The sequence below is a fragment of the Aethalodelphis obliquidens genome, unplaced genomic scaffold, assembly GCF_003676395.1.
Source record: "Aethalodelphis obliquidens isolate GAN/ISIS:26980383/991018 unplaced genomic scaffold, ASM367639v1 scaffold8, whole genome shotgun sequence".
NCBI classification, from domain to species: domain Eukaryota; kingdom Metazoa; phylum Chordata; class Mammalia; order Artiodactyla; family Delphinidae; genus Aethalodelphis; species Aethalodelphis obliquidens.
The window spans coordinates 46,969,828-46,997,231 of record NW_020837952.1 but is presented as its reverse complement, the minus strand read 5'-3'; the positions used below and the strand labels follow the sequence as shown (position 1 = coordinate 46,997,231).

Below are 27,404 nucleotides of genomic sequence, written 5' to 3'. Positions count from 1 at the left end.
CTTTTGCTTAACAAAAAGTAATCCATAATCAAAGCACAATCTTTTTTTTAAATTGAAGTACAGTTGATTTACAATGTGTTAGTTTCAGGTGTACAGCAAAGTGATTCAGATATATACATACATATAAATATATATAAGAATATATATTTTTAGAATCTTTTTCCATTATAGGTTATTACAAGATATTGAATATAGTTCCCTGTGCTATACAATAGGTCCTTGTTGTTTATTTTTTATATAGTAGTGTGTATCTTTTAATCCCAAACTCCCAATTTATCCCTCCTCCCGCCTCTTTCCCCTTTGGTAACCATAAATTTGTCTTTGTCTGCAAAGCACAATCTTAAAAACGCATGGATTAAATAATGTCGATTTCATTCTTCCATTTTCCAGTGGCACCATAACACAAGGTCATAGCTGTCTGGGCGTGGCTCTTTTTCAGGTGTCAAAGAACGTGCAGGGCACAACTACAGAGAATGCTTTTAACTTCACTCACTCCAGAGTGACCTCACCTAAGCACGCGTGGCTCAGTGTGCGAATCTCCACCCGCTCCTAAAAGGTGGTAAACGTGAGCAACCTCCTTTGTGGGTGCGAAAGCACAAATGATTCAAGAATCCAGCCAGAGCCGAGGTCAAGACTCGACATCTGCCAGGAAAATTCAACTATAGAGGGAATGATGAGGGCGCCGAGAGCCTGGGGCCGGGAAAGGTCTGCGTATCTGTTTAAAAAGAAAAAAAAGACAAGACACTTGCTCTGGCCGAAAATCCCACTTCCGTCCGGGTCACGTGCCCACGCCGGAAATGAAACGGGTTTCCGGTCCGGCGCGGGCCTCATCCCCTGCACTTTCGGTCCGGTCCGCGGCCGCCCGCTCCGTTTCCGGAGCGCTCTTCAACCGTCCCCTGACCCGCTTCCGAGTGCCAGTGCAGCTCGAGGTACAGTCTCCCCCGGGGCGCACCCCTAGGCTGTGCAGTGCGGTCTGTAGTGCTTCTTCTCCCAGGGGTTGCTGGGCCTCGCGGGAAATCTTCGGGTGCGACCTTCCGCTCGCTCTGCTAGAGCTGCCTTTGAACTCAGAAATCCCGGCCCCCCCCCAACTAAGAACCCGCGGCCTTCTGGTCTTCCGCCTCCAGGGGGCGTTCATGCGCTCAGCGCCCTCGTTTCATGGTTGAGGACCCAAGTGTTCTGACTCCGCCCCTGCGCTGCAGTGGGGCTCGTTTACCCCCACAGCTTAGTGGGGACCTGGGAACGTTCTAACATCGCACGCTTTCCCTCCCCCTTAAGCCTGCCGACCATGCCCGCGGGCGTGTCATGGACGTCCTACCTGAAAATGTTCGCCGCCAGCCTCCTGGCCATGTGCGCCGGCGCGGAGGTGGTGCACCGGTACTACCGGCCGGACCTGGTGAGTGCAGGAGGGTCCCCGCGCGTCGCTCCTGGACCACTTCATTTTCACAGCAGCAAAAGTGATCTTGAAATTAGGAGCACGTCTACCCGGGACCTAAAACCTTGTGGTGGCATCTCATTGCCGTTAGAGCAATACATGGCCTGCTCTTACACAGTCTTGAAGTTTTACACGGTCTGGCACCTGTCTGCCACTGGCCTTATCTTCTAGTGTTTCTTCTTTGTTCCCTCGCTTGCAGCCACAGCGACTTCCTTGCTGTTTCTCAAACTCGTCAAGCCTGTCCCAAGCTCAAGGTCATGCTGTTTCTCTTCTTGGAATGCTTTTCTCCCAGATATTGGCTTGGTTTACTTCTTCAAAACGTCAAGTCTCTGCTCAAATATCTCCTCTAGCAATGAGGGTTCTTTGTACAGCCCCCAAAGGATTCCTCCTCTGCCGTTGTCTCAGTCCTTCGTTTTTGATAGAGCACTTGTCATGATTTGCAATTATTTTATTCCTTTGTCTTTTTACTTGTTTTTTGTTTCCTCCACTAGAATGTAATCTCCAGGAAGGGACTGTGCCTGTCTGGTTCGCTCTTGTGTCTCAGTCACCTAGAAAAGGCCGTAGAATGTATTGATAGTAGATGCTTAATAAATATTTGTTGAATGAGGAAGGAGTGAATATAGGCATTCAAAGGAGGGAGGAATTTTAATTAATTTTAATAAACATTCCCGGAAGTAGAACCGAGAATTAGAGGTACTTTTGAGGAGTTATGGTCTTGAGGAGGTGGAGGCAAGGAAGTACAGTGCAAATAATTCCAAGAGTGTGCTCCGTGTTATGCTGTGGGCGTGAATAGAGTGGAGCACAGCGCAGGGAGCAGTCATTTCTGCCTGGACTCTGGACAGGTAACAAAGAGAACCAACCGTTCGTTGGTTTCTAATTTCCGTGAATTAGCACTACAGTTTTGGAGGTGTTTTTTCTGGTTTTCGGAAGAGGAAACAGGTTCAGCAGAGTGAAGGTGATTTCCCGAAGTCGCATAGCTTAATGACGATTTGAAGCCCAGGCTTTCTGTTCAGTGTTTCTCTTTTTTGAACCTGTTAATGAAATAATACAACACCCTTGGAGTGTTCCAATTGAATTCAAGCATGTAGAGTAAAAAGTGAAAATCCCCCCGCTGATAACCTCCTTTATCCAATCTGCTCTCCAAGGTAACTACCATTGTTGGTTGGCATATCCTTCCAGACTTTTTACTGTTGTTGAATACACACACACATACATAGAGTTTATGGGGTGTTTTTCCCCATGTAAATAGAAATTCATATACACATTTCTCTGCGGCTTGCTTGTTTTGGTTAATGTCTGTATGAATAGATTTACTTATAGCCTTTTTTCTTTCTGGCCACTGAATAGTATTTCATACTATTGATATTCCGTATATTAGTTACTCAATTCCCTATTGACGTTTAGCTGGTATCTAGCTTTTGTACAAACAATGCTGCAGTAGCTCTTTCTTACCACTTTAGACTGCTTCTTTTGAATTCTACGGAGGCATCAAGGATACTTAGTGGGGACAGAAAGGGGTTAGAACCTTACACAGAAATGCAGTTTGGTCTCTAGCTTGTGCAGGAATAGACATCAGACAGGCTTTACAAAGGGAGGGATGCCTGTGATTTGACCCTGGGAAATTTGCCCTTTCATTCACCCATCTCATAAGCCAGAACATGCAAGGGTTGTTACCAGCAGCTACCTGGATCTTGGGATGTGGCAGCATGAAACCAGAATCTCTAGAAGGGGCATACTGAAGTGTCTCAGGCCACCTCATCCTGATTGGGTGGTGACATTGACAGTGGGGCACCTCTGTAGGGACTTGTAGGCCGGGGCTGGCTGTGTGTAGGAGGCTGTTGGCTTTACTAACATTTAAGGAATTTATGTTCTTTACCTATGTCTGTTGGTATTGTTCCAGCAATTATAGTCACTATTGTAACCACCACCAGCCTTTGCAGGAGTCTTTCAGTCTCTGCAGCTAGAGGTCTGGGTGGATTCTAGAGCAGAGGAGACCGCAAGGGCTGCCTAGGGCTTGTGCTCAGTGCTGTCTTAAGGGAGAAGCTTTAAGGGCACCTTTTCCTCGTCGTCCAGCCCAGCTCATCAAAACAGAAGAGGAGGCAAAGACTCAGGGCAGATGCTCCGTCCTGGAATAGAGAGTGCTTTCTGCTCGAGCTTCCCTTTTGCATTTCCTTTTTCTCTTACATTACTTGTACTTGTCCTGTTTTTCTTAATTTATAATCTGTTTACTATTGGAGGCTTAGAAGGTCAAAAGACACAGTCTCTGGACTCATTTTACAGCATTCATTTTTGGTTGTGTCCAGACACACCCATACGCACACCAACTGCTATTTAGAACCTCTGCTGACATTGCTAACTTTTGATGCCAAAATCACTTTACTCTTAAAAATTGGTTATATATTTAGTATATAAATAAGAAGTGCTACATTTTTTTTAATCAAAGTTGAACTGTCATTTTAGCCAAAAAGTGGAAACAATCCAAATAAATATCCATCAGCTGGTGAGTGGATAAATCGATGGCATTTATAGCCTTTTATTTTTATTTTTTTAAATTTTTTGGCCACACCACGTGGCATGCGGGATCTTAGTTCCCTGACCAGGGGTCAAACCTGTGCCCCCTGCAGTGGAAGTGTGGAGCCTTAACCCCTGGACCTCCAGGGAATTCCCCTGTATATGCTTGTAGTGGAATATTATTTGCTCCTAAAAGGGCATGAAGTATTGATATATGTGACAACACCGATGAACCTTGGAAACATGCTAAGTGAAAGAAACTAGTCACAAAAGACCACGTGTTGTCTGATACCATTTATATGAAATGTCCAGAAGAGGCAAGTCTGTAGATGGCTTGCTGGTGGTGGTGGTGGTGGTGTGTGGAAATGGGAGCCACTGCTAATGGGTTTGGGTTGCATTTTGGGGTGATGAAAATGTTCTAAAATTTATTATAGTGACGGATGTGCAACTTTGTGAATATACCAAAAGTCGTTGACTATTTAAATAGGTGAATAGTATGGTGTGTGAATTATATCTCACTAAAGCTGTTACAAGTTAAAACAAAACCACCTTTTTTAAAAATATATTTATTTATTTATTTGGCTGCGCTGGGTCTTAGTTGTGGCACGCGGGATCAGTTGCGGCATGTGAACTCATAGTTGCGGCATGCGGGAGCTAGTTCCCTGACCAGGGATCGAACTGGGCCCCCTACGTTGGGAGCGTGAAGTCTTAACCACTGGACCGGCAGGGAAGTCCCCAAAATCACCTTTCTTGAAGGCAGTTTTGTATTTTTTTGCCTACTGCTTTATGCTTTGCGCATAATAGGCACTTACTGTTTTTGAATAAATGAATTAATTCCTAATATGTTTTCTGTGCCAGGCACATGGTAGAGAGGTCAGTAAGTAGTGCAGGAATGAATTTCCCAGTGTGGAAAGCCTTGTTCAAATTCGTGATCTGTCAATCGATAACTGATGCAAACTTTCCCTCTGTGAGTCCTTTAGGACTTAAGACGTAGCCCAGATGATAGAGTCCTGTAAATAGAGGGCTAGAAAGTGACATAGATCGACTGCAGTTTCTCATAATAAAGATTTATCATTGAGTAGCTGGAGGCTTTTTGTTCTTTTTTACTTTTTACTTTCTTTGAGGTTTTTCAGGTTACATTTAATTACAGTCTTAGAAAGCATTGGTATCTATATATTTTGTTTGTTTTTATTTTTGTTTTTTATAGACAATACCTGAAATTCCACCACAGCCTGGAGAACTCAAAACAGAGCTTTTGGGACTGAAAGAGAGACAACATGAACCTCAAAATTCGTCTCTGCCAAGAACTCTGTGAATAATGTTATGAGGATTAAATATGTAGTTTTAGAATTTACTGAGTCAAACTACTTGTGTTTAAGCACTAATACAATGCTAACTGCAAGAGGAAGTGCTCAGCAGATGTTAACCGATGCATTGAGATTTAGTTATGGTTTGACTAATGTTTCTTGAAAACTGCCAAAACTTATATCATCAGCTCCTCTAATGCGGTTTGATAGATACCTAGTCTTAAATATCATGTGAGAGAACACAGTTGCAGTGTCTCCTACCCTTATAATTCTGGTTTATTTCTCTGAATAAGCTTGACTATAACGGCAAATGGGAATTATAAATTAACTATAATAAAAGTGACATTGACCATGAATGCTTAGGGTGAGAAGTTAATATTTCTCTAAATATCGGAAAGTACTATTTGTACTAAACTGAATTCAGTTGAAATATTCAAAGTTTGAAATTCTTTCAGAGTTGTATATATAACACAATTATAAACAATTGTGACTTGGACGGTCACAAGTTCTCTACCCCCAAATTTGAGACACCATTTGGCATTTAATTTCTCTTATAAACTATATTCTAAAATAACTGATAAACATAAATGAGTATTGTTATGGGTTGAATTGTATCCCCCCAAAAGATGTTGAAGTCCTAACTCCCAGTACCTGTGAGGGTGTATTTGGAAATAGGGTCTTTGCAGTTGTAATGAAGTAAAGATGAGGTCATTGGGGTGGGCCCTAATCCAATGTGAATGGTGTCTTTTTTATAAGAAGAGGAAAACGCCATGTAAAGACAGACACACAGGGAGAATGCCAGGTGATAACAGAAGCAAAGATTGGAGTGATGCAGCCACAAGCCAGGGGACACCACCAGAAGCTAGGAAGAGACAGGGCAGGATTCTACCCAGAGTCTGTGAACATGGCTCTGCTGACACCTGGATTTCGGACTTTTGGCCCCTAGAACTGTGAGAGAATAAATTTCTGTTGTTTTAAGCCATCCACTTAGTGTTTCTTTGTTATGGCAGCCCTGGGAAACTAATACCAACGTGTTAGCCCTTTTCTGAGTCTATGAAAGCAGGTCGAAAGTAATTTATAGAGCAGTCAGCTCTGTGTTCAGGGCTGTTTTTCCAAAAGAAGTTTTTAAAAATTCTGAATTTCTAATGATAATGTCTAAGCTTATTACTTCTTAGCCAGTTACCAGATTGCTACATGATAGACATCTTTGGGGTCAATGTTGAAATCTTAAATTCCTAAGTGCAAACAAAATGCTTTTGTTTCTCTCCATAGTCAGTGCCCTTTTAGTTTAACAGTATAAAGCAACTAAATGAAATGGTTTGTTTCCAGACTCATATACCAGATTTTTCTTTTCTACTCTGTGTCATTTGGTACTTTATCATATGTTCCCAGCACAAAGAGAATCTTCAATTCTGTCAGTGACAGATGAGCAGTACCCTACCCTAGGAAAACAAGGGCCGGGATTCTGAGGTGGAAGATGGGCTTTTTTTTTAAAATGTAAATTTATTTATTTATTCATACATTTACCTATTCATTTATGGCTGCGTTGGGTCTTCTTTGCTGCGCGCGGGCTTTCTCTAGTTGCGGCGAGCGGGGGCTACTCTTTGTTGCGGTGCACGGGCTTCTCATTGCAGTGGCTTCTCTTGTTGCAGAGCACGGGCTCTAGGCACGCAGGCTTCAGTAGTTGTGGCTCACGGGCTCCAGAGTGCAGGCTCAGTAGTTGTGGTGCACGGGCTTAGTTGCTCCGCGGCATGTGGGATCTTCCTGTACCAGGGATTGAACCCATGTCCCCTGCATTGGCAGGTGGACTCCCAACCACTGTGCCACCAGGGAAGTCCCCAGAAGGTGGACTTTTTAGTTGAGACTGATTGCTGTTTCCTGATACATTATTTACTGTGCTCTTGTGCACGAGTCTTCCCTTCTCTGTATCAAATTTCATAGCATCGTTAACTGAATACATTTTTCTTGAAAAAAAAATGGTACACTTTACAAATGGTGAAGCTTGCCACAGCTGCCATTGCAAGGGCTTTATATCAAACTGGAAGAAGTCTATTTTTTTTTAGTTAAAGGGATTTAAAAATGTTTTCCTAAATATTAATTTGGTAATTCTAGTCAAGGTGCCTAACTTCCGCAAGTAGTTGGAATTCCCAAAGGCTTCAGGGAAGGATACTTGATTTAGTATAAATCAACAAGAAAAAGTCATGATTTGAACCCAAATTTCCTACAAGACAATGGCTTCATGAAGGTGAAAAATTAATTTTATAGCTATTAAAATTCAAATGTACCAAAAGCAAAAAATGCCATCATTTCAGTAAGTGCTGATTCTAAGTAACTTTAACCAAGGTATATATTATATATATTTTTTCCTTTTTTTAAGCTGACCCCATTGTGAAAAATGGACATTATGGTGGGTGTAGAAATGTGGCCTCCGGATTCCCAGGAAAAGGCTTGTCACCCCAGCGCTGAATGCTTGTCAGCGGGCTCCCTTCAGCTGCCAGCTCCTGCAGGGACGGCCTCAGCCAGCACCACCTGGCTCAAAGCTGCACAGCACAGAGGGGCCGGCAGCTGTGAGGGACCCCGGTTCAGCTCACTTCCCCGCACGGTTGGCTGAGGCTGGTTTTGGACTTGCGTTGCTGCTCGACTTCTCCTTCTGCGCAGTCTCCTTTGCTTTCCTTCCACAGGTGCTCATCTAAGGGCATGCCTTCATAAATATTCTGCACACTAAACTCCATCTCAGTGCTTCCTGGAGAACCAAACCTGTGACAAAAACCAAGTATTAAAAGTAGAACTAGAGGGCTTCCCTAGTGGCGCAGTGGTTGAGTCCGCCTGCCGATGCAGGGGACACGGGTTCGTGCCCCGGTCCGGGAAGATCCCACATGCCGCGGAGCGGCTGGGCCCCGTGAGCCATGGCCGCTGAGCCTGCGCATCCGGAGCCTGTGCTCCTCAACGGGAGAGGCCACAACAGTGAGAGGCCCGCGTACCGCAAAAAAAAAAAAAAGAACTAGATTAGTTCTTAATAAAGCTGTGAGGGAACAGTTCACGACAGCTCAGCTGTAACCCGTCAGATAATTTAGACCAGTTAAACAGCTGTAGTGCAAGGTGTATATGGCATAGCTGCATAGCTGCCTGTTTCTAGCAAAACCTCAGGGAGAATGCTGCTTTTTACACTTCCTGATGGAAACGATGGAAATTTAGAATTTGTAATTGGAAGATTCTGAGAAGTTTCAGATGCCACAAATTTAATGCGACCTGATGGCTTTAATTTTTATGTCCTACTACTAAAAGTAGTCATTTATAGTGGCCAAAAAATGGGAAACAAATACAACTAATAGCTAATATAACATTGTATCAGGAAAGGAAGCTATACCTTAACTGATAGCCTGTTTCTCTATGACTGAGTTCCCATTTTCTTAAAAGGGAAAAGAAGCAGGGCAGATTTTTAAAAAGATGATTGTAGGGTATCTAGTAATTTCAAAGTGATGATTGCAAACTAAAAAAAGAGCTTGATGGGGAGGGGTAGGAAGCATATAATGATTAGAATTACGAGAAGCCTAGAAAGTGTCCTAGATTATCAGGAAAATTGTGAAGTGTTCAACAACTTTATTGTACATAAAATTAGGTTCCACAGAATTTTCTCACACACCATGATCTCTGAATATGCAAATGAGTAACATTTTCTCTCCCTAGCCAGTTAAAAAAAAAAACTATTTCAGATGGCTATATTTAGAGAAACCATTTCTCCCGTAACACATTTTAAAACAAATTAAACATATCGATGAGGATCTTCACTGTAGTTATACTTGTGGTAGGACTATAGATGATTTTAAAAAGACAGCCTTTTAATTTTGGAATAAATTTAGATTTACAGGAAAACTGCCAAGATAGCACAGTTCCTGTATCCCACTGCCTGTTTCCATGAATGCCCTCATCTTACATGACCATGCTAGACATCACACATGCCAAAGCTAAGGCACAAATGAATATGTCCGACTCTGGATTTCACCAGCTTTCACCCAGGTTACTACATTGCATTTAGTTGCCATGTAGTTTCCTCCAGTCTGTGACTATTTGTTTTTTGGGTTTTTTTTAACATCTTTATTGGAGTATAATCGCTTTACAATGGTGTGTTAGTTTCTGCTTTATAACAAAGTGCATCTGCTATACATATATCCCCATATCTCCTCCCTCTTGTGTCTCCCTCCCACCACCCTCCTTTTCTTTGGTTTTGACCTTAAAAATTTTTGAAGAGTACTGTTCACATATTCTAGGTTAGGTTAAGGTTGGGAAGTTTTGGAAAGAATACCAGAGGTGAGGTGCCCTTCCTATTCGCATCAGCGGGTACGTGACATCCCCGGCGATATGAACCTTGATCACTTGGTTATTAAGGTAGCACTTGCCAAGTTTCTCTATAGAAAGTTACTGTTTTCTCCTTTCCATACTCCGGAAGACAGTCATTAAATCCAGCCCACATTGAAAAAGAAAAGGATTAAGCTCCACTTCCTAGAAAGGGGAGCTTCTACATGTATTATTTGGAATTCTTCTGTAAGGAAGAGTATGTCTTCTTTCTATGGGTGGTTTTTAAAGATTTTAAAAAACCACTTTTCTTTAGTAACTATGAATTATTTTTGAAAGGAAGAAAACCCAAGACACATGATCTAAAAAATATTTTTCCTTTATTTTCTATCTATACGAGACGATGGATGTTCACTACTTATTGTGATCGCTTCCTGATGTACGCAAGTCACTGTGCTGTACACCTTAAACTCATACAGTGCTGTATGTCAATTACATCACAATAAAACTGGAAGGAAAAACAATCGAATTATGAAAAGGCAGGCAAGACACTGAATGTTTGGGATCTTTTTTATTTTTATACACATGACAAGATTTTACACCAATAGTTAAATAGTACAAATTTACATTCATGAGGAATGTTAAAAAAAATTCAACTAAAAAACCCACTTCTTCCTGTGACCCCAAATCCCAACATTTGACAGTGCGGGGGAGAAGGGGGCTGGGGGGAGCATCCACAACAAGTCTCTCCCGAAAGAAATGACTGAAATTTCACATTCCTTCTTCATACGGGATCCAAATGGCGACAGTGTAATTTACAGTTCATCTTTTTCAGCTGTAGATTTCTGTGAAAAACAGAAAAATCAGAAGACATTAAAAACCAGCACAACAAACCTTAGCTCACAGAAGGTTCATGTATGGAAAAAACAATTGAAATGGACCCAGCCTATCCATTAACTTGAGCTGTAGGCTAGAACCTCACCTTGCTAATCTGCAAAATAACTTAGAGCCCAACAACAAGATCAACAGTCCTTGAACACAAACAGTCAAAAATTTAAAATAGCCTAATGTTGCTAGAGTTAAGGCAGAAGCAAGTGGCAAAGAACACAGAAGCACCGTGGGCTAAGGAACAATCTGCTTAATAACATCTCAAGAATGGATGGCTAACCTAAGGGAATAAAGGAAGTGGGAAGATCAAAGTACACACTTTAAATAAAGAAAAAAGGGATTTGCTCCAGCTTTTGAATTTGATAATTAGATGACTATTTATTTCTTGACTTCTGTAACAGTCTTAACTTTGCAAGAACTGAAAATGCAAGTCCCATTCTTGGTTTGTTCTACCTTTGCTGTTTCTTGTTCCTCCTCATCCGCTCCTGCATCCATTTCTTCGTCGTCGTCTTGCTCTGTGTCTTCTGCGGTATCCTCTGTTGTTTCTTCAGGTTCTTCTTCTGGTTCTTCTTCCACCTAAGGGGAACATTTATGAGCCCATTAATGCATTGAACACCTTGGATCTATTTTCACTTTGCTCATTTAAATGTATAAGATCATAATTAACCTCACTCCAGTTTATCCAGAACTGTAGAGTCAACCCTCTAATTAGAGTTAACAATCACGCTAACAAAGGGAGACAGACAAAAAAAGGATGTAAAAGGCGGGGAGCTTCTCATTAATTTCTAGCATTGTGCGTGACACTGGGGATTCAAACATTCAATAAATTACTTCAAACCTTTGCATCAGGGTCAATGTTTAAGCTGAGGCGAAGCATTCTTTCTATTCTATCTCCATATGCTTTAGTGTCTGGTAAAAGATATCCTGACCGCAGTGTTGCTGTTTCAAACAAAACCACAGCAAGATCTGAAACTGTTTTGTCATCTTCATCCTCCTGAAATGGAAGAAGTCACACCTGATTAATATTAAAGGGTCCAAAGTAGTCAAATTAAGAGACAAAGGAGTATGGCTATGATACTGCTCACCTTAACTCGTCGAAGCATGTCTCTGATCAGTGGGTGTCTGGGGTTAATTTCAAATGTTTTCTTCTGGCTGGCATAATAACTGTTACAAAGTAAACAAACATATCGAATTTTAGGGTCCATGCATTTCCCATACTCTATTACTAACTCACATAATTACAGAGAACAACTTTTTGAAAAATCGACATGCTTATATATTGTTACATCATGCTTTATATGTGTGTGGTTAGATGAAAGAGTACAATAATGAACTCTTATTTACTGATGAATCCCAAGTGCCTTTGTTGAGTGGATGAACTGATTTAATGTCCTGTTCACCCCCTCTTAATGTATTCACTATCTTAATTGCATCTGTGTCTCCCCAGAGTTCTGGAACAGAACAGCCTCTGGGTGCTGCTCAAGTAACACCTTCTCCACGATGCCTCAACCTATATGGTTCTAAGAAAAACTGCTTCTTTTCTCTGAAGTCAGCTGCAATGCCTGAGTATACCTTCATCGTCATTAGCATCCTACCATCCCCTGTGACTGTTCTCCCTCCTATAGCTGCATGCCGAGGACAGGGTGAAGCCCCTCTCCCTACATCCTGGTATAACCTATCATACACGCAAGTCTTAGAGGATTATGATTTGTCATCCTGACTAGTCTGAATGTCACAATTTATTTTATAAATATTACACATTGGTGAGTCACGCTAGTTACGAATTATAGATATATTTTTAAATGGAGTTTGGGGATTGTGACAATGGAAACTACACTTAGGAGAAGAATCCTTAAGGTAGGCCTGGGGAAAAAATGTATGATGATTATTAGGTAGCTAATAAGAAGATATTCCAAGTAGAAGAGAATAAAAACAAGGAAGAAGTCATTTTCAAAGCTATTGTTGTAACATTAAAATAAAAACTTGAAATACATATTTCTTGAAAATAAAGGGTACCAAAGATCCAGTGTACCTCCAGTACTTGGCCCTTGAGTTCAAATACTCGTTAACTTGTGCACCCTCTACCCTTTATTTTGTGGAGCATACTTGTTGGGGGTGAAAGGGGTGATTAAAAGGATTTAACGCCTTTAAGAAAAATAAGTGTCATTAACTTCATCTGTAACTATTATCTAAAAATGTAAAAGAAGTCCAGATACCAGGCCAAGCATATAATCTAATGCCAAAAGACATTATGTGTAACAGATTAAGAAAATTTCCATCTGTAGATAAAATACTATAAAATAAATCACAACCTCAAGACCTTTTCTTTAGCAATCTAATGTAGCAATCTAATCCCTTTGTAAAGTTATCTAATATACAACAGACACTTAAAACACCTCAGTTCTTTGTATAGAAGCTGCCATTATCTTCCAAAGGACGGCTGTACAAGACTTCCCTGAGGATGCTTACTTTGTAGAGATGTCCTTGCCGGTCTGGTATGCTTGGGCTTTCATGATTCTCTCCATGTTGCCAGACCATCCGTACTGGCTGGCCACAAGGGCACATGGGGACTCTGTCAGGCGCTGAGAGACCACAGCCTTTTCAATCTTAGGATAAGGAAACCAAAAGTTAGAGATATATAAATATCAACAGTTAAGGTCGTGAAGTAATTGCATTTCAACTCCTTAAGGGCTCACCGCTTAAGATCATAAATGGAGGCAGATCAGAAAAGTACCTCTCACTCAGATTTTTAGGAAACTCATTTAATAATCTGAATTTTTCAGTCATAAATACTTAAACATCAACTTTTAAAAACATTTAAAACTTAAATTTAATCGGTAAAAATGTAAGCTATTACAAAGACAGTATTAAATTATGGAAAACTTTCAATTACAAAGGGAAGAAATATACCCACCCACAGGATAACACTTATCCTTTCAATTCTTTGTAGTTCATAAATTTTAAGCTCAGCCTCCCAATAACTTAACTACAATATTAAATGTTGTTCTGTACAACTTTTAATGGTTACAAAAGTACCAGCTGCAAAGTTTAATTTGCTGACACAACACATTTTTTAAAATGAAGATGCTAGAATTTTCACAATTTCTAATTTCTAGAATACCTTGTCCTTGAGGGCTTTATCTTTCATCCAATTGAGCAGAGGCTCAAATTCTTTCTCAATTGCTTCACGACTCTCCTTACTTTTCTCACTTTCATCAAACTTCACTCCTTCCTTGGCAACATTCTGGAACCTCTTCCCATCGAACTCAGGAAGAGCCTGAATGCAGTATTCGTCCACAGGTTCTGTGAGATAAATCACTTCGTATCCCTTTTTCAGAAGTCGCTCAACAAATGGAGAAGATTCAGCCTACAAAATTAAGAAAGTAACGAAAATTTCCAAGTCTGGCCTTGGTATATTTGTTCATCCTAGTAGCTACATTTATGTAATACCAGCAACCCCATTTTACAGGTGGAGAATTAAGAGGTGCAGAGAATATAAATGACTTTCTTCCTATCAGTGACTGACAGGCCTCATAACCACTTCAGTTTATAATTTAAGTAAGTTTTCCTTTTTTTTTTCCCTCAAGAGTTGGCTATAAATGCCCAGCTACATACCAGGACCAGTTCAAGTTCACCTCACCTCTTTTCTGCTGGACCCAGCCATGAAGTAGATTTTGTCTTGCTTCTCCTTCATTCTTTCCACATACTGGTCTAGACTAGTAATGTCACTTGGATGATAAGAAGACTGGAATCTAAGCAGTTTAGCAAGACGTGTTCGATTTGAGTGGTCTTCTATCACACCAAGCTTGATGTTGGTACCAAATTCTTTCCAAAAAGTATCATTGTATTTCTCATCAGCAATCTTCTTGATCATGTCCAGGGTTTTACGGACAAGTTTCTTTCTAATCACCTAAACAAAATTAAAGAGTAACTTTACAAAAGCTCATCGCAAACTTTTGAGAACATACAATACGTAAGGTAGCAGGGGAGTAGTGGTGAAAGATACAGATGCTGGTATTTATCAAGGGGCAGGGAATGGTGAGTACTCCTATGTCAGATGGAGCAGAAACTAAGTTGTCCCTGGAAACAGTCACAAGATTGTTTTAATGTTTATATTCTAACTTTAAGACCAGGTAGTGGGCATATATGGGTATTCACTGCTCTTTCAACTTTTCTGTATGTTTGAAAATTTTTTATTATAAAATGTTGGGGGGAAAACAATCAGATTCTCAGGATTTGATCATTCCAGAGTAAAATTAAGTTCTTTATCTGAAAAGCCAAGGACTAGTCTCAAAATCTGGGAACTCCACTAATGGAGTCTTGTTCTCTGAGGCCCAACCAAAGAGCAAGGCGGCCGGTCTCTTCCCAGAGACACTCACCTTAAGCAGTTTATGTTGCTGAAGAGTCTCACGGGAAACATTCAAGGGGAGATCATCTGAGTCCACCTTCAGGTGGCAAAACAAAGTCCAGTTAGCAATAAAGACACTCGAAAAAAATAAAACCAACCAACCCAAAGAAAACGCCACTTCCAGACCCCCACTCTAATCCCCTCTTCCCCCATTAATCTCCAGATACTTACAACACCCTTGACAAAATTCAGGTATTTGGGCATCATATCATGGAAGTCGTCTGTGATGAATACTCGGCGCACATACAGCTAAGCAGAAACCAAAAAAAAGGTGACTTTCTGGAAATCATACTTTGAAATTTTAAACTCAGTTTATACCATTAAAAACCCACCTTAATGTAATCGCTCTTCTTAGATCCATATTCATCAAACAGACCACGTGGTGCAGATGTGGGTACAAATAAAATTGACTTGAAGGTAACTTCCCCTTCAGCAGTAAAGTGGATATATGCCATGGGGTCATCGCTTTCCTAGAAAGTTGGTATCTTAGTCATTCAAAAGGCACAGGAAAAAGCGGTTTGCGATTCAAAAGGCACAGGAAAAAGCGATTTATTATGTCGTACACATTCAGTTTAACATTTAACTAACAAAAAAGTACCCTTACCAAAAAAGTGAAGGTGGGGGGCAAGGAGGGAAGAAGAAACAATTAAGATTGCACTTCTAGCTGGCTGTACATGGTTGTTCTGATGATGACTGTCAATAATATTACTCTATCGCCTAAACCTGGGGAAGGATGGATGAGTCTAGGTTCCACACATGTGAGAGAACAGGACAGGAAAACCACCGCCCTGCCTAAATGACAAAATAATATACAACATTTCATGAGTGTACTGTTCAACCAAAAAAGTACTCAGGAACAGGATTCTTCCATGAAATTTGGAACAGCAGTGGATAAAAAGAGGTATGTAAATAGCTATAAAGCGTAAGGACAGAAATTTCCTGCATTATACATTACCGTACCCACATATGGCTACTGGACACTTGAAATGTAGCTAGTCCACACTGAGATGTGCTGGTTAGTGTAAAACACACACCTCACAAAATAACCAACCAAACAAAAAAACCAAAAAGGAAACAACTCAATTTTTTATAATGATCACCTGGTGAAATAACACTGTTGGGTATGTTGGGTTAAATAAAATATATTATTAAAAGTTAACTTCACCTGTTTCAACTATAAAAAAATGTAGCCTCTAAAAGACTTAAAATCACACACTGCTCACATATTTCTAATATAGCTGCTTGAGACGAAAGTACCTTTACATATGCACTAGGACTTTCGAGTTCACGGGAATGAAAGTAGAGGCAGAACCGAGGGAAAGTTTTTGGAAGTAAAGCTGAAAGGATGGTTGGATGTCAAGGTAAGGAAAACAAAGGTTAAGTAACGAATCAGCAGATGGAATAGAGCAAAGAACAAATACAATCACAGAATATTAAGTTTTCTCTAGCTGTGCTAAGTCCATTAAACTGTTCTCTTTTGTGCAAGATGTTTGAGGAAACGTTAACTTGAAACAATTTTAGTCAGTGCTAGTTTTGGATTCTAAGAGTTACAAGAAATGATCAGTAAAACAAAACATTGGCAAGGAAATAGATTTAGTAATTATTCCTAGGCATATGACCTCAAAAGAAATGTTTGATGTTGTAAACAAGCTCTTCAATATTATGTTAAAAGTCATTCAATAACATGGTTTTAGGTCTTACAGGTTCTGTAGTAGAAATCAAGCATGTATCTAGTAGGCAGTTCCAAATCTTTTTGTAGCACAGACCACTTGGCAATTTGGTGAAGCCTACAGATTCCTTCTCAGAGTAAAAATTTTTTTTTATTTTATTTTATTTTTTTTTGGCAGTACGCGGGCCTCTCACTGTTGTGGCCTCTCCCATTGCGGAGCACAGGCTCGGGACACTAAGGCTCAGTGGCCATGGCTCACGGGCCCAGCCGCTTCGTGGCATGTGGGATCTTCCCGGACCGGGGCACAAACCCGTGTCCCCTGCATTGGCAGGCGGACTCTCAACTGCTGCGCCACCAGGGAAGCCCCAGAGTAAAATTTTTTTAATGCATAATATAAAATACACAGGATTAAAAAGGAAACCAGTTGTGTTCAAATAGTAATAAAACTATTTTTCAGCATATTTTTGATTTAGTAATGTTTCATTATCACATTATTCTAAAATAACATTTACCTTTGAAAATGATTTGTAGAAAGCTTTGTATTCATCCTCCTCCACTTCTTTCGACGGTCTCTGCCATATCGGTTTGATATCATTCATAAGTTCCCAATCCCAGACAGTTTTTTCAACCTGAAGTTACAGTATTTGATTAGTCTCTCCTAGCAGATATACCAGTAGTATCAATAGTTATACTATAGTAACCACAGCTTTAGAACATTTCAAAAAAGTATTAATATACGGAAGCACCAAAGGGTACCTATACTGTAGCATGGTTCTTGCCAACTGGATCAAAAAAAATTTTAAGAAGTACTTCTGTCAACACTTAAGACTGTTATTTAATACAACAAAGACAAATGGTTATTCATTATAATTGGTAACAATCCAATTAAGGTTTTTTCAGTTATTTTTAACTAGCTAAAATGTTATTTCGTAAAAATACCTGTTTTGAGTTTAGAAGGATATACATCTTACGTATTTCTATTTCATGACTTATAGAAATCCAACATCTTACAATAAATATTTCTCAAAATCCACCACCATTACTTCTACCTACTCTACTACCTAAGAAGACCAGAGAACTAATTTTATAGTTGATATCTGCATGACAAAAGAAGATACAAAAAAGCTTCTTAAGCTTTTAAAATTCAAAACATATCATAAGCCATCAGTCCTGGGCAATATATGGAAGTCAGAGAACTCTTCATAAAAATGATCTGCATTTGCTACTTAGAACTCGAGAGAGAGAGAGAGAGAGAGAGAGAGAGAGTCTAGAGTGTGTGCGCGCACACACACACACACGCGCGCGCGCACACAGAGTTTGGTTTTAAAAGCTGGGCCTAGGGACTCACTCATTGAAAAAAGAAGACCATTAAGAACTGAAGCTTACCCTCAAATCGGTCTGTGCATATTTGGGTTTCTGTGTTTTTTTTTTTTTTCTGCATCTGTTTTTTCTAACATAAGCTAAACAATATTTTTTACCTTAGTTCTCCCCTCTCCCTGGTTTTATCAGGATATAATTGATACACATCACTGCATGAGTTTTAGGCATACAGCATAAAGGTTGAATTACACATATTGTGAAATGATCACCACAATAAGTTAACATCCATCGTCTCATATAGATGAGAAGAATAAACAATTTTAAAAAATGGACCAAAGAAAGAAAAGTTTCTCCTTATAATGAGAACTCTCAGGATTTACTCTCTTACCTTTCCTATACACCACAGAGCAGCGTTAGCTCTACTTGTCATGCTGTACGTGACATCCCTAGTACTTCTTTACCTTATAACTGGAAGTTTGTACCTTCTTCCAACACCCCCCCACCCCCGGCAACAACAAATCTGATCTCTTTTTCTATGGGTTTGGTACTTTATAACCTAAACGATATTTTAAGTAGGAAGATGAACCAGACTTACTTTTTTAGTTTTTGGTTTCTTTTCTTCTTCTTCTTCTTCTTCTACTGCAGCTTCATCATCAGATTCTTCTTTTTCTTCTTTTGCTGCTGCTTCTTCTTCCATGGGTTCCTCAACAGTTTCAGTCTGTTGAAGTAGAAAGTAGAATTACAGTTGAACTCATTTGTTTAATAATTCTGATTTCATCTATAGGATATGAAACAAAATTACAGCTGAAAAAGTCGATCTTCAGTAAGAAAACACTGAGAGTATCCTGTATTGAAAGAACCATATTTAACGTTCATTCTTTCAGTGTTAAATATTCGAATATGTGCCAAGGTAATACACATAAATTGTATTCCTACAGATTTACCTTGCTGCTCCATACATAAATAGGAAAGTTTATGAACTGTGAATATTTTTTCACGAGACTTTTAATTGTATCCAGTTCAAGGTAATCAGATGCTTCTTCTTTTAAAACAAGGCTGCAAAGAAAGTAAGACGTTTAGAGAAAGACATGATGGTTTAAAAGATCTGACTATAAATTTGTCTAAATACTCATATGACTATAATAGCCAGCAATTCTGTGTATGACCAACAATGTCCCCGTCACCCATGTTAAGAACTCTCATAACCGATAAAGGTTTGTGAGCTAGATATACCTAATATGGGTATGGTAAAGGAAGAACTTTCTTGCACTCCCTCAGGTGGAAAATATTCTTAGTTCCAAGTAAAAAAATGAAAATGTTCTCAACCTTCTCAATGTGCTGGATGTTTTCATTTGAAGAACAGAAATCTTAAGTTAGCTGAAGGTGGGAAATCACTGCAATATTCTGGAGAAAAGTAGAATCTTATGCACTCTGATAGCAACTCTAGAAATCAAGTGATTATTGTAGTTAACCCCTAACAAAAACATGTTCCTTAAAAAAAGCTAGAAAATTAATCTGAACTATTGTTTACATTTGCACTAGACAAGAAAACAGTAACCACCTGTCACATGTGACTATTTACATAAAAGTTAAAATCAGTTCTTTAGTTATATTGCCACATTCCAATAGTCACATGTAGCTAGTGGCTACCATACTGGACAGAGCAGTGATAGAACATTTCTACCACAGAAAGTTCTACTGGATAGCACTGGCTTAGATAATTACAATATCAAAAATTGTAGCACTGCTTCCTCTTCTTCCTTACTACCCCTTCTGCAAACACCTCCTCCATCCACCAAGAATAATAATCACAACGTACTCTCAAACACAGCAGGTAGTCGTGATGTTTGTGCTCCCAATAAATATGGGCAATGTTGTATCCATGGTTCTCTCCCTGCCTCAAAAAGCTTATAGTTTAGTAGCACCTGCCAACAAGTAGACAGCACATGATGACACAGCCTGGTGAGGGGACGAAATCTCTGCTCTTGGAGCATACATGTTAGTGATCCGGGGTTAGTGGAGAGTTGCATCACTTTTGGATGCAAATTGAAGCTGATGGTTAGACATCTTAGTTAGAGGTATTTAAGAGGCAATTAGACATATGAGCCCAGGGCCCCGCAGAGAGATCTAGACCAGGGGTTGGCAAACTCTGGCTGGCACCCATAAGAAATTTTATTGGGATACAACCTCATCCTATATTGTCTATGGCTGCTTTCAAACTAGAATAGGAAAGTTGTGACACGTGACAGATCCTATAGTCCACGAGCTTAAAATATTTACTAGCTGATCCTTTAAGAAAAAGTTTGCTGACTCCTGATCTGGACTAAGAATATAGATTAGAGAACCCTGAGGAGGAGCTGGAACCTGGATCCAAGACAGTGGTTCAGACTGCATGCGGGACACGGGATAACGGAAAGGGCTGAAACTGAACTTTTGAAGAAAGAGAATATCAACATTGAGGCAACGGAAAGTTTAAAAAGATGAAGCTAGGTACTGAATGGATTGTTTTAAGGTATGAGCAGTAGAATGCAAATTCTGTAGAAAACACAAGAGAAAAACTACAAAAAAAAAAAGAACCCATTGCTGGGAGCCATACCAACTAAAATAACCCTGAATCCACTGGATTTAGCAACAAGGATTACTGGTGACTTATTTCAATGGAAAGATGGTGGATAAAGTCAAAACACAGTGGGCTGAGCTGTGAACAGAAGGTGAAGTAGCAACAAAGGCAAGTATGCTTTTTTGAGAAGCTCAACAGTAGATGGGGGAGAAAAAGAGAGTGCATGTCTGACAGCAGCATGGGGCATCGCACCACCTGCCTTTGTTCCTTTTCCCAGAGACTTCAATACGTTTACACTTTGATGGGAAAGAGGAAGGTGTTCAGGAAAGGCTGACTTTAAAAGACATGGCAGGCATCAATTTATGCTTAGTCTCTGAGGAGGTGGCGTGAGAGACAACAGATGAGAAGCAGAGATTAGCTTTGGGGAGAAATGTAGAATACTCCCTCATGGTAGTAGGAGGGACAGAGGCAATTTTTACAGCATTTACAGGATGCTAATTTCATGATCTCATTTAATCCTCACTAAATCTCTCATAAGGGTACAGTGGTGGCTAATTTAGGGGCACAGACAGGAGTAGGGAGGAAACTGAATTGTCAGATGGTTTCTACTTTATTAGTCAAATATAAGATAAAGTCATATGTATGCAGGGCAGGATCCTAACCTTGTCGCTTCCTTGCCTTTGCTCTCCTTTCCCCTTTGGCCGTTCTAGACTTTCAGTTCCTCAAATGGGCCTCTTGCCTCTGGAACTTCCAACATGCTGTGCTTGCTGCCTAGAATATCTGAACCTAATTTATTACCATTTCAGAAAGACCTTCTGATAAGGGAGGTATCCCTTAACTTCCTTTCTGGCATTTGCTACTCTGAAATTATCTCATGTTTTTTCTTTCTTAGTCGAATGAGCCATGTGAAAGTAGGGACAGCAACTGTCTTATTCTCCACTGTAGCCCTAAACCCTAGCAGGTAACAGGCACTCAAATGGATATCTGTTAAGTGAATGGTCGGGAAGGAGGGCTTAAAGAAAAAAGGTAATTTTGCCAAGGAAAGGAGAACCTGTTGTAAAATTTCATTTACTGATCAACCATCCATGATACCGTAGGAAACCATCCTGATGACCCTTATTCATTCATACCAATACCTGCTAGTCATGCGTTAGGCTCTGGGAATGGAGTATTAACAAAATGTTTGCTCACATGGAGCGTCCATCTAGATGTCTCACCTGTCTCTTGGCAACCTAAGACATTAGCACCTCTTGGGACATCATTTTCTCTTTCTAGTTAAAAGATGCGATTTACCTGTATTCTCCTACCACCTAACAGAGAGGGCCCTGGGGTATAACTATTAGAGATGTGAAAGGCAGGAGAAGGTAAATTTAGAACAGTAAATTAGTAAAAATACTAAAATGCAGTTGTCTAGTTTCATGAAAGGAAAATCTCTGACAATGAAAATAGGGAATGTCTTCTGGGATGAAGAAAATTGGTTGAAATCATAGATGTATGCTTGTTTCCTACCTGAATATTTAAAAATCCTTAATGTTGAGAAAATTTTAAACTGAATTAAGAAAAAAAATCAAAACTGTGGGCACATTTTCACTTGGCAGAACTGGGCAAGTCAGTTGACCTCTAAATTGGAATTTCTTTATCTCTAAGATGGAGAAAAAAACAAAAGGCAGAAAGCTGCCCTGTCGTCTGTCTGTCTGTCTCACACTTCACAGTGCTGCAAGCACCAGGAGACACTGGGCATAAGATATGTCTCGTCGACACCAACAATAGGTACTGGCTTAAAATGAATTCCATATCAAATTCAATAACTAGTAACTATCCTCGAATGAGACGTTTTCTTCCAAAGAACTTTCTTAACTCTCTTCAAGTCCTTTATCTGTTCCTGTGCTCTCCAACCCGCCCCCAACCCTGGCTACTATCTTGGCATGTTTTCAACCGTTACCCAGGCTACCCCAAGAGTCTCTTCTCATCCAGTCCTGCCATCCTCCACACCACCTTCAGAAAACTTTAACAAAGTTCATCAGAAATTCCATCAGTAACTGCCACCACCTGAAAGGAATTCCTTGAATCTTGTAAACACGCTGTGCCACTGCCGTTATCCATGATGCTCCACAGACTGACACCACTTTTCTAAGTCCTGCTTACCTGGAAAACCTGGACAAGCCACTTGTTTCTGAGGCCTCCGGTCTGCCTTCTCCCTGAAGAGCTAACCCTTCCTCCTTCAAGCCCTCCATAGACAGCAGCCACCATAACTCTGGGTCCGGCCCTTAGCAAGACCTCAGAATACTTCAAGTGGTGAAAACTGTTCAAGTTGCTCATTTTTATAGGCAAAGAAATTAAGGCCCAGAATAAGCCGTTTGCTCAGAGCCAGAACCGGAGAATCAACATCCTCGTTACGACTATTAATTCTCATTAGGAATTAGTAATACTTACGTAATTGTCGTTCCCCGTCCTAGAGTGTTTCCTCTGGGGTCAGCAATTACAGAAAATTCATTGGAGTCGGACTCCCAGATGTGCTGGGTGTCGTTGTTGTGTTTCGACGTGACAATAACTTTATCTGCTACAAGGAAGGCAGAATAGAAACCGACACCAAACTGGCCAATCAGTTCGGAAGTTGACTGGCCATCTTCTTGTGCCTCAGTCATTTTGTTTAAAAACTCGCTCGTCCCAGATTTGGCTATGGTACCAAGGTTTTTAACCAACTCTTCCCGGGTCATTCCTACACCAGTATCTGTGACATGGAGCAGGTTCTTCTCCTTGTCACACTAAAACCAAGACAAGAACAAAACAGTTATACTTGCTCAATACTCACGATATAAAAAGGAAATACTGAGCTATATATTGAGAAACTACCAGCTTTGGACCACATCAATTTCAATACAGAAAACAAAACTGAGATATTTTCCTCCATATAGTATTTTATGGGCTTTTCAAAAAGCGTACATCTTAAGCACAAGCATCTTTATAGAGAGTAATTTTAAGTTCAGTGTATTTGGTAAAGTATCCATATAAAGAGGGCAAGGACTGGTCTAAATGTCAAAGGGCAGAGACAGACCTAAATAAGGCAAGCTATTTATGAAAAAAAATTCAAGAAAAATAAAATTCTATGTTTCACCTATTTCTTTGATAGAAATTAAAAGGATTCAAAACTTGAATGACTTCTGTCTTTGAAATCTGTGGTGACCAATGTTCTTCACTAAACATTCCCAGCTCTCTGCCTTCCAGAAGTACAGTAGGAATATACTTCCTCCACTTATGGTTGGATAAGGCCATGTGACTAGCTCTGGCCGAGGAGCTGCAAGTGGGAGTCAGGAATGTGGCTTTCAGGCTGGAGCCTTTAATTGATGCGAGCCCCTCCAAGCTTTCTCTGCACTGTGGCAACCAGCTACACTTCAGATGGTGGCTGCTCAATCAGCCTGTGTCATAGAGATGATGCAAAGCAAAGGCCACAGGCAGCCATGACTGATGATTTAAGCCAGGGGTTGGCAAACTTTTTCTGGAAAAGGGCCAGAGAGTATTTTAGGCTTTGTGGACCATACGGTCTCTGTCAAAAGCAGTCACAGATAATACACAAACGGGCATGGCTGTGTTCCAAAAACATTATTTATAAAAGCAGGACTTCCCTGGTGGCGCAGTGGTTAAGAATCCACCTGTCAATGCAGGGGACACCGGTTCGAGCCCTGGTCCGGGAAGATCCCACGTGCCGCGGAGCAACTAAGCCCGTGCGCCACAACTACTGAGCCCTCGCTCCACAACTACTGAAGCCCACACACCTAGAGCCCAGGCTCCGCAACAAGAGAAGCCACCGCAAGGAGAAGCCTGCGCACCGCAACGAAGAGTAGCCCCCTGCTCACTGCAACTAGAGAAAGCCCTCACGCAGCAACAAAGACCCAACGCAGCCAAAGAAAAAAATAAAATATAATGTTAAAAAATATATATAAAAATAAAAACAGGCAGCAGGTCAGATTTGACCCACAGGCCATATTTGGCTGAGCCCTGATTGAAGTCCCCGACACTTGGGAATTGTTATTGCTCCTAACCTAGCCTATCTTGACTGATACGCATTCTCTATCTCTAAGAATTCTTTGTAGTTAAAAAGAAAATTGTTCTAAGCTTACCTTAATTTTAACCGTTAATTCCTCATTTCCAGCAAGAGCATTTTCATCAGTCAATGATATTAGCCTTATCTTATCTAAAGCATCAGAGGCGTTCGAAATCAGTTCTCTCAGGAAAATCTAAATGGAAGCCAGATTTAATACACACTTAGATTAGCCTCAAGATACACGAGACATTAAATTTAATGGCAAACTCATTTTATTTCTACTCTTTACTCTGAAAAAGCACTCTTCAAGGACTAGACTTCTATGGTACAGAGGTGGCGTTACTCTCCTGGTAAAAGCAGGCACAGCTCTCTACACAAAGGACTGTAGCTACTACAAGGAACACCTGAACTGCTGAGCGTAGCTGATACTCTATTTTCCCTCCTAATGATCTTTCTGTATGCAATACTCGAGGCTTAGTTTGTTATGACTGAACGTAAGACTCACAACTATTTAGCAGGCCACGAAAACAGTTGGAGGGGAAAGGGAAAAAAAAAAAGGGAAAATGTTTAGCAACCCTCCCCCTCCCCCCAAACACACACAAATAGGTATCTAGTAGTGATTCTTGTACATACTGGGTTTTTAAACTTTGCCAACTACTTGCTTGGAATTGCTATGTCAGCACATTCACTATGAAAGTTAACAAGTTAGCTACCATACGGAAACAAAACAACATTATCATAACCACATGTTGCTTACCTCTTTATTTTTATACAATGAATTGATGATAAGTTTCATCATTCTGTTAACTTCGGCTTGGAAGGCAAACTTTTCTGATTTCTCTCTAAGTTCTCTTATCTGGGATGCATTTAATCCATCCAACTGAATAGCTTCTTCCTCTCTAAGGAAATAAATTTGATCAACTAATACTGCATTACTTAATTCCCTCCAAAAATATAGGATCTGTGATGAGAGCAGAGTGATCTCTTAAGGTTGTCTTAATGGTTAAAAAGCTAAAATGCAAACCTTTACATTACTAGTCTACCATCTCATTATTATTTTATCACAGTAGTACATTACCTTTAACAGCAAGTTGGAAATACTCTGTGTTAAACATTGTCAGAAAAATAAACCCAACTTCCCTCTCCTAAAAAGCAAAGTCACACTCATTTACGTTCCCTCACAGGGAACCCTCTGCCTGGGAAACTTTGGCTTCTAAGGGTCTACAAAAGTTTAAGTCCTAAGAAGCCAAATCAAAACATTGCTCAACTGACAGAATTCCTTTTTAAAATTACTAAGTGTACACACCGGGTATAAAACCAAAGGAGAAGCCTTTTCTAAGGTCTTAGGAAGGCTATAGTGCTAGCATTCTGAAACAGTTATCAAAATAGTTTTCAAGGGAATTCATCTCATTTCGACCAGTCATTCTTAGTGGCAAAGTTAGGAGACATTACTATGTATGCACACACTTGCTACCCCTAACATTTTCTCTATTTAAATTCAGAGTATTAAACTTCATCTGGATCTTTTGAGAAGAGATACAAAAAAGCTACTGTATTCCAAGTTCCCAGCGGGTTATCTGTATAGTTTCAGAAGAACACAAACCTCTGTACTACTTCATCATCTGTCCTTGAGCCTTCTCTACTTTTACCCAGATCTTCTTCCACTGTCCCATCCACATCCACTTCATCGTCAGCCTGGACAGACCCTGATGGCAGATTTAACACCAGAAAACTCTTAAACATCGTTGCTTCATGTACTTCTCAGAAGAAACAAGATCAAACAGGGCCAGTGTAGTGGCTGCAAAATTCACTTGGCAAATACGGGAGGGGGCGATGGAAGAATGGATCCACTGGTTTAAATATCCAGTGTAAACCCACGTAAGCGTATTTCTTATGTAAGTTCAGATACTGAGGTCTCCCAGGAGATTTTGAAAGACGGAGGCAGCCATCATTTCTAAAGGGCGGCCCTGGGATCCTTTATAAATACTGTTTAGCAGATTCGATTCCAGGCCCCTTCTACATTCACACGTGTTGCCCGCAGGCCGAGACTAGGCCTCCAAACTGACCATGCCAAAACTTAGGCCTTCAATACCACAAGTCAGAACACGAAAAGGATTTGTGCAACCCCTAGCGAGGGGAACTGAAGGGCTCAGGAGCCTGAGAAAGCGAAGAGACGTTTAGAGATTTTAAGATGTTAAGGAGCTCGAGCAAAAGTGAGTCAAACACGCTGACACTGCCGGTTCGCTGCCCGCGGGCCTCACGCTCCACAGCCCAGCGGCTAAGAAAGGAAACTCGCGTTGGCGACGCGTGGAAGCCTGGGGGCGGGGGGGGGTCCTCAAACTCTGATGGCCAAAGGTTGCGGCATCTGACAAAAGCCCTCCGGAAAGGGCACACACAATGCTCCCGGGGGACGGCGGGGAGGGGGGCACGAGCCCGAGGGAGGCCCCACCGCGAGGAGGCTGAGCCCTCTAGGAGCGGATACTAGGAGATGTATAAGGGATTAAAACGACTCCGTTCTCCTTTTATCTTTCCAGAGGAAGGAGAGAGTAAACGAAATCCCCTTAGCCTCTTTCGAGGAAAAGCAATGGACACCCCACAGACCAAGCACAGGCCCTGTAATCACCCTCCCGAGCTCAACGCCCCCAGAACCTTCGAGAAGAGGCCGCGCTTGAGGAGGGGGGGCGTCCAGGGGGGCCCGCTCCTCCAGGATCACTCACCGAAGGTCAGCAGGACGCAGCAGAGGCCCAGCACCCACAGGGCCCTCATGGCGCACGGCCGGTGAGTCTCAAGTCCCCTTTGATCGCAGGAGCCGCCTCCGCCCCCCCCCCTACGCCAAGCTTCGATCCTCACACCTCAAGCCTTGCGATCCGCCCACTACCCCCAAGCAGGTCGGGCCGCTTTTCACCCCCACTTCTCGAGGGCGGGGGACGGGAAACACGAATCCACCAATCGTGCCGTACCACGCACCACCTGT

General features: G+C 40.9%; 2 protein-coding genes across 5 annotated transcripts; one reads left to right on the top strand and one right to left on the bottom strand.

The window, feature by feature from the left end:
• Positions 1–290: 290 nt before the first annotated feature.
• UQCC6 (ubiquinol-cytochrome c reductase complex assembly factor 6) lies at positions 291–12,577 on the top strand. Of its 4 annotated transcripts, XM_027107372.1 has the most exons (4): positions 811–929; positions 1,276–1,393; positions 5,151–5,254; positions 11,879–12,577. In XM_027107372.1, exons 2-4 carry the CDS (start codon positions 1,286–1,288, stop codon positions 11,916–11,918), a joined length of 252 nt encoding a protein of 83 aa, XP_026963173.1. In that variant the 5' UTR covers positions 811–929; positions 1,276–1,285; the 3' UTR covers positions 11,919–12,577. The 4 variants fall into 4 exon arrangements, with proteins under 4 accessions (XP_026963172.1, XP_026963173.1, XP_026963171.1 ...); XM_027107371.1 differs by lacking the exon at positions 5,151–5,254 and having other exon boundaries at positions 291–929; XM_027107370.1 differs by lacking the exons at positions 811–929; positions 5,151–5,254 and having other exon boundaries at positions 936–1,393.
• Positions 10,096–27,376, bottom strand: HSP90B1 (heat shock protein 90 beta family member 1). The gene is made up of 18 exons (XM_027107364.1): positions 27,148–27,376; positions 26,034–26,136; positions 25,188–25,329; positions 24,507–24,623; positions 22,822–23,153; positions 18,773–18,884; positions 18,424–18,546; positions 17,021–17,137; positions 15,172–15,309; positions 15,011–15,088; positions 14,811–14,876; positions 14,072–14,341; positions 13,553–13,798; positions 12,901–13,037; positions 11,517–11,595; positions 11,270–11,425; positions 10,885–11,007; positions 10,096–10,388 (listed from the first exon to the last, which is right to left on the bottom strand). The coding sequence occupies exons 1-18, from the start codon at positions 27,194–27,196 to the stop codon at positions 10,359–10,361; spliced, it is 2,418 nt and encodes an 805-aa protein (XP_026963165.1). The 5' UTR covers positions 27,197–27,376; the 3' UTR covers positions 10,096–10,358.
• Between the last annotated feature and the right edge of the window lie 28 nt (positions 27,377–27,404).